Here is a 19,161-nt window from a genome sequence, read left to right as displayed (position 1 = left end):
AAGAGAGCTAATCTAGTCTGCTCTCAGAATTGAAACTGAAAATAGTCTGCCTGCAATGCTGAACTCTGAACTGAAAAAATGAAATTGCTCTCTGCTGTTGGTATTGTATGGTGTGTGTGTGTGTATATATATTCATATTCATATTCTTATATATAAAGAAGTTTCTTATTTAAATGAATCCTGCTGAATCAGTTATTTGTGTATGCTTTCTGGATTTGATTTTTGCAACACACTCTGACAGATAATTGTCCTAATAATCCTGACACTGTAGACCTTGTTAAGTCAGTGCCTTTGAAATTACCATCACACACTTGGCAGATAAGTTTGCTTTGATCAGTTTTTAATTTTAAGCAAAATATTTTTTGATTATAGTATCATAGAAGCCATTGATGGGTGCGGTTACAGTACATCTATTAGCTTAGAAAGGAATTAATCTGCCTCTTTTTGTCATTTGTCAATATCAGTCAATTTTTAGAAATAATCCTCTATTTTATGAATTGGGAATCTGCATTTAAGTTCAAATTGGTCATGACACTTTTCCTAAGACTTAGCTCACTCTCTGTAAAGTGAAAAAAGCCCACACAAACAGGTTATTTCAAAATAAAGTATAGAAACAAAAAAGTTTTCTAAGCATTACAAAAGTAATCTAGAGAAGTTCAGGGATTTTTTTTAACTACTGCTTCTTACTTCATGCGAATCAATACATTCAGGTGTAAACAGAATATCTTGGCTGCTGAAAGAACAGAAGGATTATGTTTTTGTGATTGAGTAAAATGATTCACTATAAGGAATTTCTATTGCCAAGGACCCCATATAGCATAGAGATGAATAAAAATTTACAAACATTTCATATTATATATTGATATTTCATATTACATTTTAAGACAGCAGGGAATGAGGCAGAGAAACTATTTGATGAGAAACAGTTAAAAAAAATCAGGCACCAAGAATAGGCAAGTAGAAGCACCAGCTTCTTTATAAAGTCTCTCAGAACTGCAGAGAAATCTAGATTGCTGCAAAATTTAAGATTCTTCACCCCAATCCCACCCTCCTTCCCTCTGTATCTGTGTGTGTCAGTATGTCTGTGTGTGCATGTGGGCATACATAAAAATTTTCAGGTCTTTATGCATGCTACTTACCATTTCCCATCTCACTTTCATGTTTTTAATTAAACAGCTTTGTATTACAGCTGCTTAATCATGCTAGTTAATTAATTCCAGCCTTATCTCTTTGCTCAGAAGTGAAGTCCCCTACACCTCATAGAGCTGAAGCAATCTCAGGAACTTCCTAATATGACTGTTAAAAATTCTGATTGGAGTTTTGTCTTTGTTAATCCTATCTTGTCAATCATCCTTGCAGCAGATTTGGAGTCCCAGCTTGCAATGACCCGTGCCCAGCGCATCCGGGCGGCCATGTATCCAGAGACAGCTGAAGACCACACACTGCTACTGACTACCCAAGTTGAGGGGCAGCAGACAAATGTACAACGATTGGCTGAGCCCTCTCAAATGCTCAAGTCAGCCATTGTACACCTCATCAACTACCAAGATGATGCTGAACTAGCCACTCGTGCTATTCCTGAACTCACCAAACTGCTGAATGATGAAGATCCGGTATGGAAATGCTATTAGATCCTTGGTGTCTTAAAAGGTTTCTGGGGGATTTAATAGAGCTAATTGCTTGATTGGCTATGATTTGAAGCATTGCAAATGCTTCAGTAATCCTATACTATGCATAAAATGATACTTTCCATGGAAACACAAAGAAGCTGCCAAATGCATTGCAACACTTGATTTTTCCCCCCTCATATTTATCATGTATACTCAAAGGAAAGCTCTGGCTTTTACCTTATAGATGTATAGTTTGGAGAGGCTTAAACAATTTTTACTTTTAATGACTAGCATTATCATCCAAGATGGAATTTTGAATATTTTTCAAACCTTGCAATTTCTTCCATAGGATTTAAAAAATGTAAGCCAGCTCACAAAAAATGTTCAACTGTTCAGGTGGGCTTGATACATGAACATTAATTATCAATTCATTCAGAACCTAGAACTTGGTTGCACACAGTAACATGGGCTTTTTAATGCAGAATGCTCACAAAAGTGCATTTGCATTAGTTTATTAGGGTGCGTTTGAATTAACAAATTCAAAATGCTGATCTTTCCCTATTAAATCCTACATGATTCATGGCATGGATATATCTAACATGACATGTTTTCTGGAGACATTCTGCATGTTGCAACCTGTTGCAAAAGGGAATGATTTCTGAAGTTAGATGTGATGGGAGAGAGCTTAGCAGCTGCCATCCCTATAAGGGGAGCTTCCCCTTCTCTGGAACATCTCCTCTCCCACTCCCCAGGTTAAAAGTGACTCATGACCTTCCAAAGGCTGGTAAAATCCCACTCTTTGTGAAAGTTTCAGAGAGTGTATGGAATCATTGGTACCAAAATGTCTATTACTGTTTTATGATCATAATAATATTAACCACTTTGTACACCAGGTAGTATTTCTTGGCTCTGAAGTAGTAAATATTATAAATAACACTGAAACATGACATCTGGAGTTTAGTAGAACTTGATGCTCTGAAGAGTGCTGTAATAATTGTTCCCTTCTGCAACTTCCATTCTTTTTCTTCCCCTCCAGGTGGTAGTCAGCAAAGCAGCCATGATTGTGAACCAGCTGTCTAAGAAAGAAGCCTCACGTCGGGCTCTTATGCAGTCTGCTCAAATTGTTGCTGCTGTGGTGCGCACCATGCAAAACACCAGTGACCTGGATACAGCCCGCTGCACTACCAGCATTCTCCATAACTTGTCTCACCATCGTGAAGGGCTGCTGTCCATCTTTAAGTCTGGGGGTATCCCAGCCCTTGTGCGTATGCTTAGGTAATGTCTCAGGAGTTACGTCACAAAGAGAAGACACATGGTTTTAAGAATGTTTTTCTTTGCCGCTGGAAATATTACGATAGCTTTGTCTATGCACTCTTCCTATCTATTTTATTCAATATTATAGTTCACATGGGGCTTGGTGTAATTTTCTCTTTTTTAAGTTTATCTTTTTGGGCTTTGTTTATTAGAATTTTTCAATACAGTAAAACCATATACAATTAAAGAAAGATTAAGGGAAAATATAGAAAAGAAAAAATAAAATGTAGAATTACATATGCACTTCTTTCTGTTAAGTAATTGCCATCTTATTTTCCCTCTTCCTCTGTGATCCCTTTTAATGCCTAAATCAATAAATCATCAATTCAGTTTTTTCTTCTTTCAATGCAAACCCATCTAAGTCTTCCGGTCTTTTTTTAAAAAGTGCTTATCGTTTTTTTCTCTGATCAAACTGGTCAGTTTTGCCATTTTTGCAAGCTCCATCCCTCCTGCCTAGAGCTTTGGATTAAGTAAGTGCCAAACTCCTAAGCTTTCCTGAACATGGTGTGTTTTGCATTGTCCCATGCTGTCTTTGCATGTGACTACTGCTTTGGAAGTAATAACAAAAGAAATATCCCTATCTTGAAAATGCATCATTTTCAGTCCTCTACAATGATTCTTCACAGTCAGTCTCCTGGCTACAAAGAGCTTCTGTCTATCTTAAAATCTGTTCAGAACACTCCTATTACTTCATTGATTACATTATTAAAAGTTCATGCCTTAAAATCCAATTTTTCAACTGGCTTTGATTTGCTACACTCACTTGACTGATTTTTCCAGAAATACTATAACTGCTTCCATTACTACTTTATTTAACCCTTTCTTTTCTGTTAGTTTCATTGACAACTATAATCTGATATGTTCATTTTATCTTTGATGCAGGGCTTCTCAAAGCCTTTTTATCTTGGGATTTGGGGACCAAAAAGAAAAAAGAAAGAGAGAGAGAGAGAGAAAACTAGTTAACATAATCAACAGCTAATCATGGCACTTTAGCATTTATTTATTTACTACATTTCTATAATGCCATACTTCTGGAGAACCCATAGCAGTTTGCACCTTAAAATAGCACAACAAATGCATTGAGTAAACAATATAATAAATAAAAGATAATTGTAGAACTATTCAGATAATTAAAATATTTACTCTCACTATTATGCTTATAATATGGTATCCAAGTGACCATGATCTTAATAAGGTCACCTGAATGTCAGAAGATGGGCAGCATACAGGTTTCCAGAGGAAAACTCTTCCAGAGAGTTGGTGCTAAAACTGAGAAACATGGTTTCTAACTCTCCTTTATATCTCATAATCATTATGCGGGGGTAAAAAATACCATATTTTTGGAATATAAGATGGACCTTTTTCTCTCAAAAAAGAGGCTGAAAATCTGGGTGCGTCTTATATACTGAATGCAGCATTTTTTGCCTCCTGACACCCTGCCCCTTCACAAAAATGGCCGTGCACTGCCTTTAGGAGGCTTCCAGAGTGCTCCTGAGGGCTGGGGAGGGCAGAAATGAGCGAAAAATGGGCCACGTTTTGCTCACTTTTGCCCCCAGCCCCCAGGAGCACTCTATAAGCTGCCTAAAGCCTATGCATGCCCTTTTTTGACAAAAAACAGGCCGTTTTTTGCTCATTCCCCCTGCCCCAGGAGCACTCTACAAGCCTCCTAAAGCCTATTCGTGCCCTTTAAAAAAATCAGGCCTGTTTTTGCGGAAAACAGGTCATTTTTGGGAGGTCTGCAGAGTGCAAAAACTTTTTTTTTTAATTTGCCTCTTCAAAATTTTGGTGTGTCTTATACTCCAAAAAATACATTATAGAGCATTCTTTACAGGCTGGATGGTTATGTTGTAGCTAATGTAGAGACTATTGCAAGTGGCAAGCTAAATAGGTCTGTAGGTCAAAAACAATACTTTGAAGTGTACCTAGTGGTAACCAGAACCTTTTATACTGCTATTATGTGTGAAGAGCACCTCTTATTTTAGGAGTATTGACCAAATTTAATATTTAATAAACTCCAAGGGCATTTGTTTAAGATATGCTGATACTAGCTATTCATTGCAGGCCCAATGGGAACTTAATCTGTGCAATATTTCTTCCAGCTGTTCCCACTTCTGTCTCTCCTGTTTCTTTGCCAGGCAGATCTTGCTGTAAGTCCACACCCAGTGGCACAAAATGGAGCTGATGAGCAGCTGCTTTGACATGGAGGAGTTGGCTTTGTTGTGGAAACACAAGTCTCAGCAAGCTACGGCTGAGTCATGCTTACTCTTGCTTTTTCCTTGCAGTGGAAAAAAAAGGCTTATAAATTCCAGAGTACTACTTTGACACCACCATATTGGAACCCCAGAAAACAAAAATAATTCTGAGTGACTGACTCATAATGGGATCAAGACTTTCACAGTTCACTATCACCAATTTCAGCCTCAGTTTACCTTGACAAATGGAAGGAAAAATATATGTGAGGGAAGGCATAATTAAATATGCAGAAGTATTATGATTGCAAAAAAAAACCTGTATCCATTTTATCTCTTGCTTAGTGGCTTCCTATGCTGCTTCAGGGCCAAGAAAAATTTATGTGGGAAATTTAGGAGAAGTATTCTTATGGAAGAGAAACAGCAAGATTTTCAGAACTTGATCCATTTAAAATATAATAACAAAATATTTAAAGTCTACTTGAGCATCTTTCTGTCTCTTCTTATATCAAGAAGATTCAAAGTACAGTTACTTTAGGTTTTTTCTTATGCCTTCTCCTTTTCCATTACTAAATTTTCATTTTCTTTCTTTTAACTTGATGAAGGAATGCAAGAACAGTTAGCTCCATACTCTTCTACTCTTTTATAGTATAAATGTTCCAGGTCTGATCAATGGCAAGGAAAAAAAAGCATTACCAGGCTCTCAGTATAAATTAGAGTAGTTAATTTTAGAAAATAATTTCCATGATCCTTAAACATGTTGGCTGGGCTTTTTTTGTGTGGGGTAGCATGCTACCTTCTGATATAGACATTATTAGAGTAAAAGAATTAAAGGTAGTCACATATATCCATACAATTTGTTATGTGCCTTAAATAACAAAAATCTTCTTTGCTGTCTTCCTACCTCTCTACCCACAGCTCTCCAGTGGAGTCAGTCTTGTTTTATGCCATCACTACTCTTCACAACCTACTGTTGTACCAGGAAGGTGCCAAGATGGCAGTTCGTCTTGCTGATGGTCTTCAGAAGATGGTCCCCTTGCTGACAAAGAATAATCCTAAATTCTTGGCTATCACCACTGATTGTTTGCAGTTGCTTGCCTATGGGAACCAAGAAAGCAAAGTACGAACTTGTATTCTAACCTTGAAATATTTTGGGGGGTGGGTGGGGGATGGACTCTGGTTCAGTAATTTAAATTTGTCATTGTTCATAGAATACAGGCATTCATCCCAGTATAGGTAATCACCCCTGTGAGACAGATGACAGCTTATGTGTTAGTTTAGGCACACCTGTGTGCATATGTCTGAGGAGTAGGTTTTCTTATTCTGCCTAGGAAGAGCTTTATTTTCAGGGTCATCAGCTGAAGACAGGAGTAAGGAAAAGTATATGATTAAGACAATGAATTGCAATTATCTTGCCTTTGCCCAGAGAAATGAAAGAATGCTATTCTCTATGTTTGTATCTGCAGCTCATAATTTTGGCCAATGGAGGTCCCCAAGCTCTTGTTCAAATTATGCGAAGTTACACCTATGAGAAACTTCTGTGGACTACTAGCCGTGTCCTCAAAGTCCTGTCTGTCTGCCCCAGCAACAAGCCAGCCATTGTGGAAGCTGGTGAGTGGTGACAATTGAGACAGAACAGCAATCTGATGAGGACATGTATGATTAGGTTATTATGTAATCTTTTTAGGCCAATTCCCAGAATTCCCTAAATGATAATTCTGGGAGTGCAGGATCAGCAAATAACTAGATAGGGAAAAATTAAGATTCTGTTGCTTTAAAGAATCATGTACAATAATGTATCAATATTAGGTGCTAAATATTCTTTCAGTGACGTGTAAAACATATTTTTCCTAACATTACAGTTATGTATTTTTTATTTAAATAAATTAATCTGCCTCACAATAAAACTGAATATTGAATAAATAAATAGAAAATGTGCATACATTGGATTCAATGCGTATTTTAAAAGAGGTTTAACTTTCATTACAATAAAAATATTTTTTACATTATATTGTTTCTAAAAAATACATGTTTTTCTACTTCTTTAGCTGCGTTACTGTAGAAGCAGGCCAATAAGTAGCCAGCCATATAAGTCTTGCTGGTTAAAGAACAGGTCCCTAGTTATACTTTGTCTTGCCCTAAAAACAAAAAATACATAATGTGTTGTTATAATGGGTTTATAATATTCTGAAGAATTTTTTCAAACCATTTAAATTCCATCTTTCCCATTTTCTTTCTTTCATTTTTGTTCAACCATTGTTAATTTTGTTGTACTCTTTTCCAAAAGGTGGTATGCAAGCTCTGGGAAAGCACCTGACTAGCTCCAGTCCAAGACTTGTGCAGAACTGTCTGTGGACTCTAAGAAACCTCTCAGATGTGGCCACAAAGCAGGTGAACAATGCTCCCCCCCACACACAGTCTATTTTATTAAAACTTAAGCCCCACCCAGCCTTTTTTATCTAGTTACTTAAGATTTATATTCAATAACTGTTTCATTGGAGACCTATTTTACGCAGGATTGTAAAAGGATTTATTCGCCAAATATGTTCTGGCACATCCTGCTATTGAGCCTTCCCTGATTGTGCTATTGAACCAAAATTATGTTGACCTAGCTTCTGATTGAGGTACTAATTCTCTATGCTATTTATTATCTTTAAAGGAGGGTCTTGATGGTGTCCTGAAGATTCTGGTCAACCAATTAAGTTCAGATGATATCAATGTGCTGACCTGTGCCACTGGTACCCTCTCCAATTTGACTTGCAACAACAGCAAGAACAAAACCCTGGTGACTCAGTCAAATGGAGTTGAAGCCCTCATACACACTATTCTCCGAGCTGGAGACAAAGAAGACATCACCGAACCAGCTGTGTGTGCTCTCAGGCACCTCACCAGTCGGCATCCAGAGGCTGAAATGGCACAGAATTCTGTGCGGCTTAACTATGGAATTCCTGCCATTGTTAAGCTGCTTAATCAGCCCAACCAATGGCCACTTATCAAGGTACAGGCACAGGGAGATAATAGCTACATATTTATAGGCAGACATGTGCACTTCTATTCATTTTTCTTTAATTACAACAGGCTCATATTCCTGATGGGCACATTTCTGATGGGGTGATCACTATTTTCAGGGAAGTATATCATAATTTTGGAATCTATAGATTCCAAACATCCATCAGAATGTTTATTGGGGGAGTGAGGATCATAGTGAAACTTTTCTGATAAAACTCCAGTTCATGGTTATGGTTAATTTTTTTCCACATAGACCTCTCTATGAGAAAAGAATCTTACTAGCATTGATTGTAAAAGACTTCTTACCACATTGAATAATTGTGAGATATAGTGGCTAAATCCCTAAGCTGCAAGCCAAGATAGCATTACTTTCAAATCACAGTTCAGAGGTGTAGATTAGGTAGGTTAAGCAAGTTTCCTTTTGCCTTCACCCAGCTCTTATCTCTAATAGGGTTTTATGATAATACCAGCCACTATTGCATGCATGCAATAAAAATTGCTTACACAATTTACGTAAAGTACTCTAAGCATATAATTGCATTTCCCCCAATAAATGTTTAGGAGATACTATTAATGAGAATAGTAATCTGAGAGGCACGAGTGCCAAAATGATGATAGAAGTTTGAGAATCAAGCTTTTTGTGTGTGTGGAGGAAAAGCCAGTGAATGAACCAGGATGGAAGGTGGGGGGAGGATAATTCTGTTTGCTAGTCAGAGATGGAATTTTACAGTAATGCTCTTGTATTTTAGAGTTAATTTATTAGGTAAAATACCCTGGATTGAATTGATCCGTCTTTTCTTGTTAGACCCAAATGTCAAAAATCATACACCAAAACTGATTAAACGATTTGAAAGCTTGTCTAGTTTTGCATCTACCAGTGTTTTGAAGACATGCCTTTCTCCATAGAGGTGGAGATAGCATTCAGACATGGGTTGACTACATCCACTCACTCATAAGACTGAGTCTGTTGAAGTTTTTAAGCCACACCCTTGTCGCTAGGAAACCCATCTTTCAAATCAGTCCCTCGGTGAGGATGGATGTGTTATCGAATTGCTCCCAAAGGGAGACTATATTGAATTTCAGGACTTACTGAAATTGAATAATTTGATCTAGTGAGTAGCCCCTGACTGAGATCACTTCATCTTGGGCATCCACCTGGAGCTATAGCCCTTGATGCTGTAGCCTCTAGTGGGTGGTGAATGACTCTGGCCTTAGGTTGCAAGCCTTAGACAGAGTAAGGGCTTACTTTACACCTGGTAGAGCTCCACGCTTTGCCCCAGGCACTTGATGGCTCACAGTAATACTCTTGTATTTTAGAGTTAATTTAGTATAAAATATCCTGGATTGAAATGATCCATCTTTCCTTGTTAGACCCAAATGTCAAAAACCATACACCAAAACTGATTAAACTATTTGAAAGCTTGTCTAGTTTTGCATCTGCTGGTGTTTTGAAGTCATGCTTTCTCCTTCCTGCTCACAGGCTACAATTGGCCTCATCCGTAACCTGGCTTTATGTCCAGCCAATCATGCTCCCCTACAAGAAGCTGCTGTCATCCCTCGCCTTGTTCAGCTACTGGTAAAGGCTCACCAAGATGCTCAACGTCATGCAGCTGCAGGCACACAGCAACCATACACGGTAGGAGGAGATAAGCAACTTCTATTTATAATCTTAATTGGTTTTAGAAGTTATTTATTTAGGTATCCTGGAGAGTTACCCAACTATAATTTGAACTTGATGCCTTCTGTGATGCCTCCTCTTCTCAAGAGGAGATCTTTGGTTGAAATGTTAGAAAAAGCGATAAGAAATTGTTTATATCTGTCATGAAGAAGGAAGAAGCTTCTTTTTCTCTTTTTCTCATTATATTTTTTATTTTCTATTTATTTTCTTTGTATTTTTAATTTATTTTTCTTATGATTTATTTTTCCCTATTGCTTTTATTATCTATTTTAATATTTATTTATTTTATTAAAATAATTATTAAAAGAAACAATGTTTTCTCGGGTGTTGGATGCTAGCCTAGGAATGAGCAGTACCTTTTTTCCATTCTTTAATGATTGCCTTATTTCTTCAGGATGGGGTAAAGATGGAAGAAATTGTAGAAGGCTGCACAGGCGCATTACACATTTTAGCTCGAGACCCCATGAACAGAATGGAAATCTTCCGTCTAAACACCATTCCTCTCTTTGTGCAGGTCAGAATTTCTAAATGGATGGAAGTTGTAGGGGAGGAATATTTAAGGTTAAGTGTGGATAGAAACAGAGAGTTTGATTTCTGCAGAAGTAAAATAGTGAATAGATATAATGATTGCTAAGCAGAACATGAGAATTTAACCATTGTTTTTTATAAACCAAGGCTTGTGACAGAGGTGGGAAGCCCATAGGTTCCATGTGATTCTCAGAATTCTAATAATGTATTATTATTATTATTATTATTAATAATAATAATAATAATAATAATAATAATAATAATAATAATAATAATAATAATAATAATAATAATAATAATAATAATAATAATTGAAACTCTATGGAAAGTCAGAAATAGAAATCCAATCACTGACAAACACAGTCCGAGTATTCAGCACCGATATTTCAATGCAGTTTGGCATGGAAAAATGCGCCACTGTATCCATAAAAAGGGGCAAAATCACTACGTGTGAGGGAATTGAAATGCCCAATGGCCAACTAATTAAATGCAATGAAAATGAAGCCTACAAATACTTAGGCATTTTGCAGTTGGATAACATCAAACATGGAGAAGTAAAAACTATTGTCAGGAGAGAGTACACCAACAGAGTTAGGAAAATTTTGAAAACTAAATTAAAGGGTGGAAATACAATCAAGGCCATAAATACCTGGGCAATACCAGTTATAAGATACACAGCTGGTATAGTTAACTGGACACAAACTGATTTGGACATTTTGGACTGAAAAACCAGGAAACTAATGACAATGCACTACAGTTTACATCCACGTGGTGACACTGATAGACTATACCTGCCCCGAAAATCAGGTGGCAGAGGATTATTACAAGTGAAGCAAATAGTTGAAGAAGAAAAACATGCACTGGCTGATTATTTAAAAGAAAGTCAAGAACATCTATTGATCGAAGTAAAGAACAAAAATCTATTGAAGGACCAACAGACGAAACAAGAATACAAAAAAGATGTGATAAAATTAAGAATGGAGAGTTGGCAGAACAAAGCATTGCATGGCCAATTTCTGGAAAAAATAAAAAATAAAGTGGACAGTGAAAAAACTTGGTTATGGTTAACAGCAGGTACATTAAAGAAAGAAACAGAGTCACTAATCCTGGCTGCGCAAGAACAAGATATCCGAACAAATACCATTAAGGCCAAAATCGAAAAATCCTCTGATGATGCCAAATACAGACTCTGCAAAGAAGTTGATGAAACTGTTGACCACATACTCAGCTGCTGTAAAAAAATCGCGCAGACTGACTATAAAATGCGGCACAATTCAGTGGCACAAATGATCCACTGGAATTTGTGCAAAAATTATAATATTAAAACAGCAGCAAACTGGTGGGAACATAAGCCTGAAAAAGTCGTCGAGAGTCAGATGGTCAAGATCTTGTGGGATTTTCGCATACAAACGGATAAAATACTGGCGCATAATACACCAGACATCACACTGGTTGAGAAAAATAAGGTTACAATCATAGACATCGCAATACCATGTGATAGCAGGGTCGCCGAGAAGGAATATGAAAAAATCGTGAAATACCAGGACTTAAAAATTGAAATCCAACGATTATGGCACAAACCAGCAGTGGTAATTCCAGTGGTCATCGGCACACTGGGTGCTATTCCAAAAGCACTGGAATTACATTTAAAACAGTTAAAACTTGACAAAATCACCATCAGTCAAATGCAAAAAGCTGCACTGCTTGGACCTGCACGTATATTAAGAAAATACGTTACGATGTCCTAGGCCCCTGGGTGGGGCCCGACTAGTAATCAATGCCAAATCCGGCGAATCAACTGGCCGCTGTGATACAATCGTATAATAATAATAATAATAATAATAATAATAATAATAATAATAATAATAATAATAATAATAATAATAATAATAATAATAATAATAATAATAATAATAATATACCTGTGGATAATTCCCAAAGAGTAAATTTCATTTATTTGTTTTTCTGAATATTTAGGTTTGCTTTCTTATTTGGTGAGAATTCAACCTTGGTGAGAATTCAGATTTATTGGGTTAGGTTGACACCCATGACAATGCAGTCAGTTATGCTATTCCTTGCATTGTGGTCTAACATTTGTCACATGAAATGATAAAATACAGATAAGTTGCAGTACCTGTGTAAAAAATGTAATCATGATTGGTAAGCTTATTCTTTAAAATAGCTTCGTTAAAATTAACAAGGTATTGCTTACCCTTCTCTCAGTTTGCTTCCGTTCTTAATAATTTTGGTATATTATGATTAATAGTGACCTCCTGAAGGACACAAGCACTGTCAATAGAAGACAACTTGAGTGTAGGTAATTTACCAAGAGGGGACTATTCCCTTGTTTATTCTTATTCTTCCTGTTCATTTGGGGGAACAGCTCCTATATTCTCCAGTGGAAAACATTCAGCGTGTGGCAGCCGGCGTACTGTGTGAGTTGGCTCAGGATAAAGAGGCGGCCGATGCCATTGATGCAGAAGGTGCCTCAGCACCATTGATGGAGCTTCTGCATTCCAGAAATGAGGGCACAGGTAAGGATTGTAGACACACGTTCATGTATAACTCTTTTATGATCACATTATCACCACCACAGCTTAATTTAAGCATCGAGTTTACAGTCTGTACCGTCCCACAGTACCCCAGTCAAACTTCTTATATTTTCATATGTTTCCAGGATTGAGAATTTTTAGAACGAATGTTAAAAGAGTGAAATTAGGTGAAAGGTGAGGTGGGGGAATAATATAGAGTCTGCCTATTTAATCTATTTTAAAGGAAACAGATTGCCTATATTGTAGTTGAACCATTTGGTAGTAACAGAATATCACCATCTAGGAGTAAGATTGTAATTTAGTTCTAAACAATTTAGACATCAAATGTAGTCCCCCTTTATATATTCTTTTGTTAATGTTGGAGCCCAGAGATAGTTATTTTTACTACAGCAAAGGAGTTAATTATATAAGAATTGACTCCAAAAGCTCATGGTCATAGTAATATTAAACCTCTGGATAGTTTCCATGACCACGGCGATTCATTGATGCGCGTCCTCCAATACAAGAGTATTCTAACATACAACTCTTCTCTTAAAAACCTAGAATGTGATATAGGCCAGAAGTAATTGTACTACAAAACTAGCTTCTAAAATTCTTGCAAAAACAAATACCTTATTTTATTATCAGAAATTAATGGGTTTTGTTATAATATGGGGAAGGAAACTGGGAAATCAATGCCATACACATACTTCTGAAGGTAGTCAATGCAACAGCTGATCAAGGGCAAACTTTTTTTTAGCTGGCAGGCTAAAGATCCCTTTCTTACTTCTCCAGCTACATATGCAGCTGCTGTGCTGTTCCGCATCTCTGAAGACAAGAACCCAGACTATCGGAAACGTGTCTCTGTGGAACTCACCAACTCACTCTTTAAACATGACCCTGCTGCTTGGGAAGCTGTGAGTTTTTCTGTTATTTAGATGTCAAGGGATTAGTGTACATGTTCTAAGCCTCTGACCTTAATCCGAATCCATGTAAATCCAAAACCAAGAATGACACGTGGCGATTCTTCCAACCTGGATTCTTTATTTTTTCACACCTATAGACTGCCAGACAGAGGACTATATGCATCTATGATATACTCTGTGAACTACTAGGGAGGGACTGGTGTCTTCATCCTCTTTTTCTCACACATGATATTTGGGCTGAGTTGGCCTCTTACTCCTCTGAAATGCAGCCCCTTCCTCCTGGAAATCTATCCCCTTGCCACTGCCACCATCCATTTCACTTCAAAGGCAGAACCTTGGAAACATTTGGGAAGTCAGACATTTCCAGATGACTTCAAACATGCCTAGGGGAGTTCGTTTCAGGTCTCAGAATAATACCTTTCTGGTTTTGTCTGTTACCATCCTCATGTCTACACCTTTTTGGTACTAAGAGGGTAGAAAGAAGGATTGTAATTCTTGAACTCTTTCTCCCCAGTTCCTCAGTTTTCTATCAAAGCAGTTTATTCCTTGATTATAAGGGAACTAGCCATTATAAAAGGGGGACGTGTGTCCTTAGGAGAACTGCAAATATCTGGAATTCTATCTGATATAATCCCCTGAGAGAAAATTGCAGTCTTGGCATATTTAAAGTCATCTGGAAATCTGCCAATATAAAACAAAATTTGTGGATACGATTTCAAATTTATCTTAAAGTCCACCTGAATCACTGCTGACTGATAGGTCAACTTTCTTTAAAGTAGTGACTTTAACAAAGCACTGACGAAAACCACTTTAAGTCTTTATCTCATGCTTGGAAGCAAATACATATCACACGGAGATTACAATGCAACATCTGTTTTTCATTCAATGCGGTACTACTGATAGTAGCAGTGGTGAATGTTGACATTTACACAAATTTTGACAACAGATGGATGAGAACTAAGGGAGAACTTGATTTTAAAAAATGCCGTGCCCTCATTTATTGTTCTTCCCAGTATCACTCCTGGGAAAAATACCAAAGGAGTAGCCTTTTGGGATGAGTTAATTATGCATAAAAGAAGTCTTAAACCTTCTGTTGTGTATCCTTGCCTAAGTAAGCTTAGTATCTAAACCATTGGCTCTGAGGGTAGGTTTAACCATTCCCCATGGATGGATCATTCCAGAAATTAGCAGATTGGATGTCTCTAGGCTCTCTGGGTCAACATTTGGGGTTGCTTGGCTGAGTTCTGAAATTTTTGCTATCCTGCTTACAGGCAATCAGAGTTAATTAGATAATTAAGTTGCCATGGGAAACCAGAGCTCAGTTGCATAGGCAGCATCCTTCAGTAGTGACTTCTTATGGCAGGTTTGGTGTAACTTGCAGCCATTGCAAGTTTCTGTCTTTGTTCTGAGAACAGTTGGGTTTCTTTCCACAGGCCCAGAGTATGATACCCATTCACGAACCATATGCAGATGGTGAGTATAGAGGGCTTTCAGGTGAGAGGGAGAATAATGACATATAACCAGACTGCTTTGCTAAAATTCCCATTCTTAGCTATTGTTTATTCTCTGAAGATGCTCATGGAAACATGTATGGTAGTTGAACAGGCTGTTTGTGGGAACATGTATGATAGTTAAATTAACAGTCTGAAGCCTTGGTTCCCACATGTTTCATGTATGTTACAAGAATTTTTTAAATTCCTCTTTCTCTAACCAAGCAGGCTTAAATAATTTGAGGTTGTATTCTGAACATTCCAGATTGTTTTAATTACTTGGGGACATACCGCATGCAATGGAAGATCATGCTGGGGGGAGCAGGCTTTACCAACTTGTTGTAATTCTCATAAATTGGAACTCCAACTCTCAGTGTGACCAGGGCATTCTGAATCATATAATGATACAGCCTGAACAAATCTGAAAGGGCTCGTTTTGGGAAATTCTGGAGTGATTCTTATTTAGAAAACCATTTTATTTTCAGCTTACTGCTTGTCTTGCCAAATATGAGCGATATACCCCTTTCTTCTTTTTACGCTTCAATAGAATTGGATGGAGGATACCGTGCCATGTGTTCTGGGGAAATCCCTATGGACCCCATGGACATGAACATGGACATGGATGGCGACTACCCCATGGATACATACAGCGATGGTGTGCGAGCACCTTACCCAGACCACATGCTCGCCTAATATGTCCCTTGGACGTGTTGGGCAGGACTCAAGGTAAAAGCATCCAGTTTAGTGCATTTGGGAATTGGCCAGTTAATGGAAATGAAACCTAAAGGAAGATAAAATGGATGTTTTTGTTCTTTATAACTAAACATCCTCCACTCTTTCATTGACCTGCAGAACATATCATTGCTTCCCATTCCAGGGGAAAATAGATTTCTGTCTTGCCTCTCTTTAGTAAAAAAATTAAATCTTTATAGTGATTACTCAGTAAATGAAGGACAAATGGTAAGCAAAATAAAGGTCAGGCAGGTTTATTACCGACAGAAATCAATTGTTGTGTTTGGTTAGACCAAATATGGCTCCTTTCCAGCTTTTTGCCTCTGACAGTTTCCAGCCATATTGGTCATGAATTTCTGAAACAACCTGGTAACATTGATGGGGAAAATACAACATTTTGAAATGGAAATCTCCATTTTCAATGCTTCTAAATGTCCTTTGTGTGTTCTACTAAATATTACTTCTCTTTTTTTTTTATTAATGAGTTGCTTCTAGTAGCTGTGAATCCTTGTGGCTGGTTTCCGCTTCTGGATGAATGAAAAAAGAAAACCTATACACCAATGCATGAGCCAGTGCTTTAAAAAAGGGGGAAGAGGGTACTCTTTGTTACTGAGCATGCATACTGGCTGCATTGTTAAGCTCATGCTAAAATAAATATATAATTTCTATTCATAGGAAAAGGTGGAGATTGGGGCATTGTCTTTTACATTGTATATGATTATAATTCTCATCATTCTCTGCCAACATAACAGATATGGCCCATTATATTTTCTGGCTTTTGAGAAGTCAGAAGTGGCTGGGTTTTTTTTTTTCAGGGACCAGGCAGTCCCCCAGATTAGACCATAAAATTAGACAGGGCTTATTAGGTGGACAGTGGTCTGACATTCAAAGCAGCTTCCTCCATCCTAAAGGGAAATCTTGCTTTCCTGTATATGGTGTAAATCTAATTTTCCCTTCCTTTGTTTTTCTTAATCAGCAGATGTTTCCTTAACACAGAAGAGGGCAGCCCCAGTGCTCAAGTTCTGGGCGTTCAGGAGACAGAAGTGCCTGAGAAAGATGATGAGAAATTTCTTCCTTTCCCTTTGAGGCGGTTTTATTTTCTTGTTTCCCTCCTGTGGGCTTATGGGAGCGATTCCCAGTCCATAATCTGTGCTGCAGCTAACAACATTGTAATATTAGCAGTCAGCTATTCTTTCTGCTCTTTCCAGCAATATTTTTGTTAACATTCACTATAATTCTTTCTTGCAAATTTGAGCACTATCCTTAAGCTGCCATGGGATCCTGATAAGTACTTTTAAACCTGTACCCTAAAACTAACACACACTGATAATACAATGTAAGAGAGAGAAAAATGCATACATAGATTGTGTGTTTGGTGCAGAGTTTTTCATTTCATAGGATTGTATTTGCCTCATTGTACTTTTAACACAAACCAGAACTAAATCAAAGGAGGATAAAATGAGAATATTTCTATTATATCCCTTTTATTTTTTACACATTTAACTTTTAAAAATAAAATAGAATCAACCATTCAGTGTAAATTCACCAAGAAATAAACAGCTTTGCATTTGTCCAGTTTCTTCCATTTTTTTTAACCCAACCGATGCATTTGTGGATTTGGGACCTCAACCCAATCAGGTTTTTAATCTGCCGTATAAACAGGAATAACTAAAAAAAATTAGATAACAACTCTTCCTGTTCACCAGACCACCTTTTTCATATTTTTAATCCAATGCCCCCTTTTTGTTCCCTCCCTTTCTCACAATCTTCCTGGTGATTGGCGTGCTCTCTTCCTCCTCCTATTCCCTTGCTCCTTCTAATGCATTTTTAAAAGCAGCTCTCAATGTGATGCCTTAAGGCTTCCACTGGAAAAGGGATCGATGTAGCTGCAATTGTACTTTAGAACATTTTATTATTATTTCTCTAAGGGATTTTTTTTTGTATAGACCAAAGCTAGAAAAAAACCAACAAAAACAAATAAAATTTTAAACCTAAACTTGCAATGCAAATGAGCTACTTTTTTGCGTTTACTTAGTAACATTCTTTGAATTGGGTGGGTGGGGAGCGAAAGAAGATTCACAGAGGGAAAGGATTGTGGAAAACATATGTTCAAATTAGGTTATACAGATTTAAACTAAGGGAAAGGGGAATATTTTTCCTTGACCCAGTTTTCTTGTAAGTGGTGGGCCTTGAGAGAGAACATCGTGTGATTTGGTGATGTCTAAGACCAAATGGTTAAATATTTGAATTGGGGTGTTCAATTTTAACTAGAGAGGCTGAAAAGTGAGAGTACACAATTTTCTAAGGCTGATCTGGACTGCAGATGGGAGAAGGAAGAAGAGAATAAAAAAAAGAAACTATACATTGCTGTGTCACACTGTTCAGATTTCTTTGAATTCTGTACTTTGATCTTTCAAAAACAGCTTTTATTGAAGTTGTGGTACTAAGCAGCTTTCAACAATGCATTGAAGGCATCCAGCACGTATTTGACTAAACCTTTTGTACTGAAGACAAAGTTAAAGAGCTTGGAAATCCTTCCGTCATGCAGATATATATATCCGCATAGTGGAAAGGTTATACCTGGCTGCATGTTGCAGCAGTTAATGTTTGTTGAACATTAACTGGAATGCTGATACGTTGCCAACATGTGAAATCACAATTTGCCCTTGAAGTCAGTTGTGGAAGCTGCCATGTGATTAGCTAATCCTACAGCAGGAAATGGCTAGCTTTACATAATGATAATCCTTTCAACTTTGATTCCCATCAATCAGTACCATGAGGATGACCAATGGGAAAAGACAGTCCTTTGCTTATGGCAGGTTACTTAACTATTTGAAATTATGACAAGCTCACAACAGGTGTTTTATGGTCATCATAAAATGTCCCCCCCCAAAAAAAAATCTATCAGGGTCATGTGACTGCATTTCAGTTGCTTGGCAACAGACTCGCTTTTATGATAGACAAAAAATGCTCATTCAGAAAAATGGGTTTCCACTTAAAACTGCACCGTTTGCTTCATGGCTGCAGATTCAACAACGATAGTGATTCACTTAACCACCACTGCAAAAAATGTCAAAATCAGGTCTGATAGCATGGGTATCTTGACTTATGACTGTAATGACTTATAACTCTAAATCTGGCCCATTGAATTGCA

At 37.4% G+C, this 19,161-nt stretch overlaps 1 protein-coding gene across 1 annotated transcript in view; it reads left to right on the top strand.

Annotated features, from left to right (window-relative positions):
* The window catches only part of JUP (junction plakoglobin), a gene marked incomplete at its 5' end in the record, with an annotated part of 55,624 nt that extends 37,621 nt beyond the window's left edge, over positions 1-18,003 (top strand). Inside the window, 13 exon segments of the mRNA XM_081971004.1 lie at positions 1,360-1,613; positions 2,647-2,885; positions 6,032-6,233; positions 6,580-6,724; positions 7,401-7,504; positions 7,773-8,111; positions 9,603-9,758; positions 10,195-10,314; positions 12,712-12,862; positions 13,655-13,776; positions 15,219-15,258; positions 15,823-16,001; positions 16,987-18,003. Coding sequence (XP_081827130.1) covers positions 1,360-1,613; positions 2,647-2,885; positions 6,032-6,233; positions 6,580-6,724; positions 7,401-7,504; positions 7,773-8,111; positions 9,603-9,758; positions 10,195-10,314; positions 12,712-12,862; positions 13,655-13,776; positions 15,219-15,258; positions 15,823-15,968 — 2,018 coding nt within the window. The 3' untranslated portion in view covers positions 15,969-16,001; positions 16,987-18,003.
* Positions 18,004-19,161: the final 1,158 nt, after the last annotated feature.

Source organism: Natrix helvetica (assembly GCF_964273705.1).
Source record: "Natrix helvetica genome assembly, chromosome: Z".
Taxonomy (NCBI): Eukaryota; Metazoa; Chordata; class Lepidosauria; order Squamata; family Natricidae; genus Natrix; species Natrix helvetica.
The sequence above is the reverse complement of the archived record's forward strand: the minus strand, read 5'-3'. Positions and strand labels throughout refer to the sequence as shown.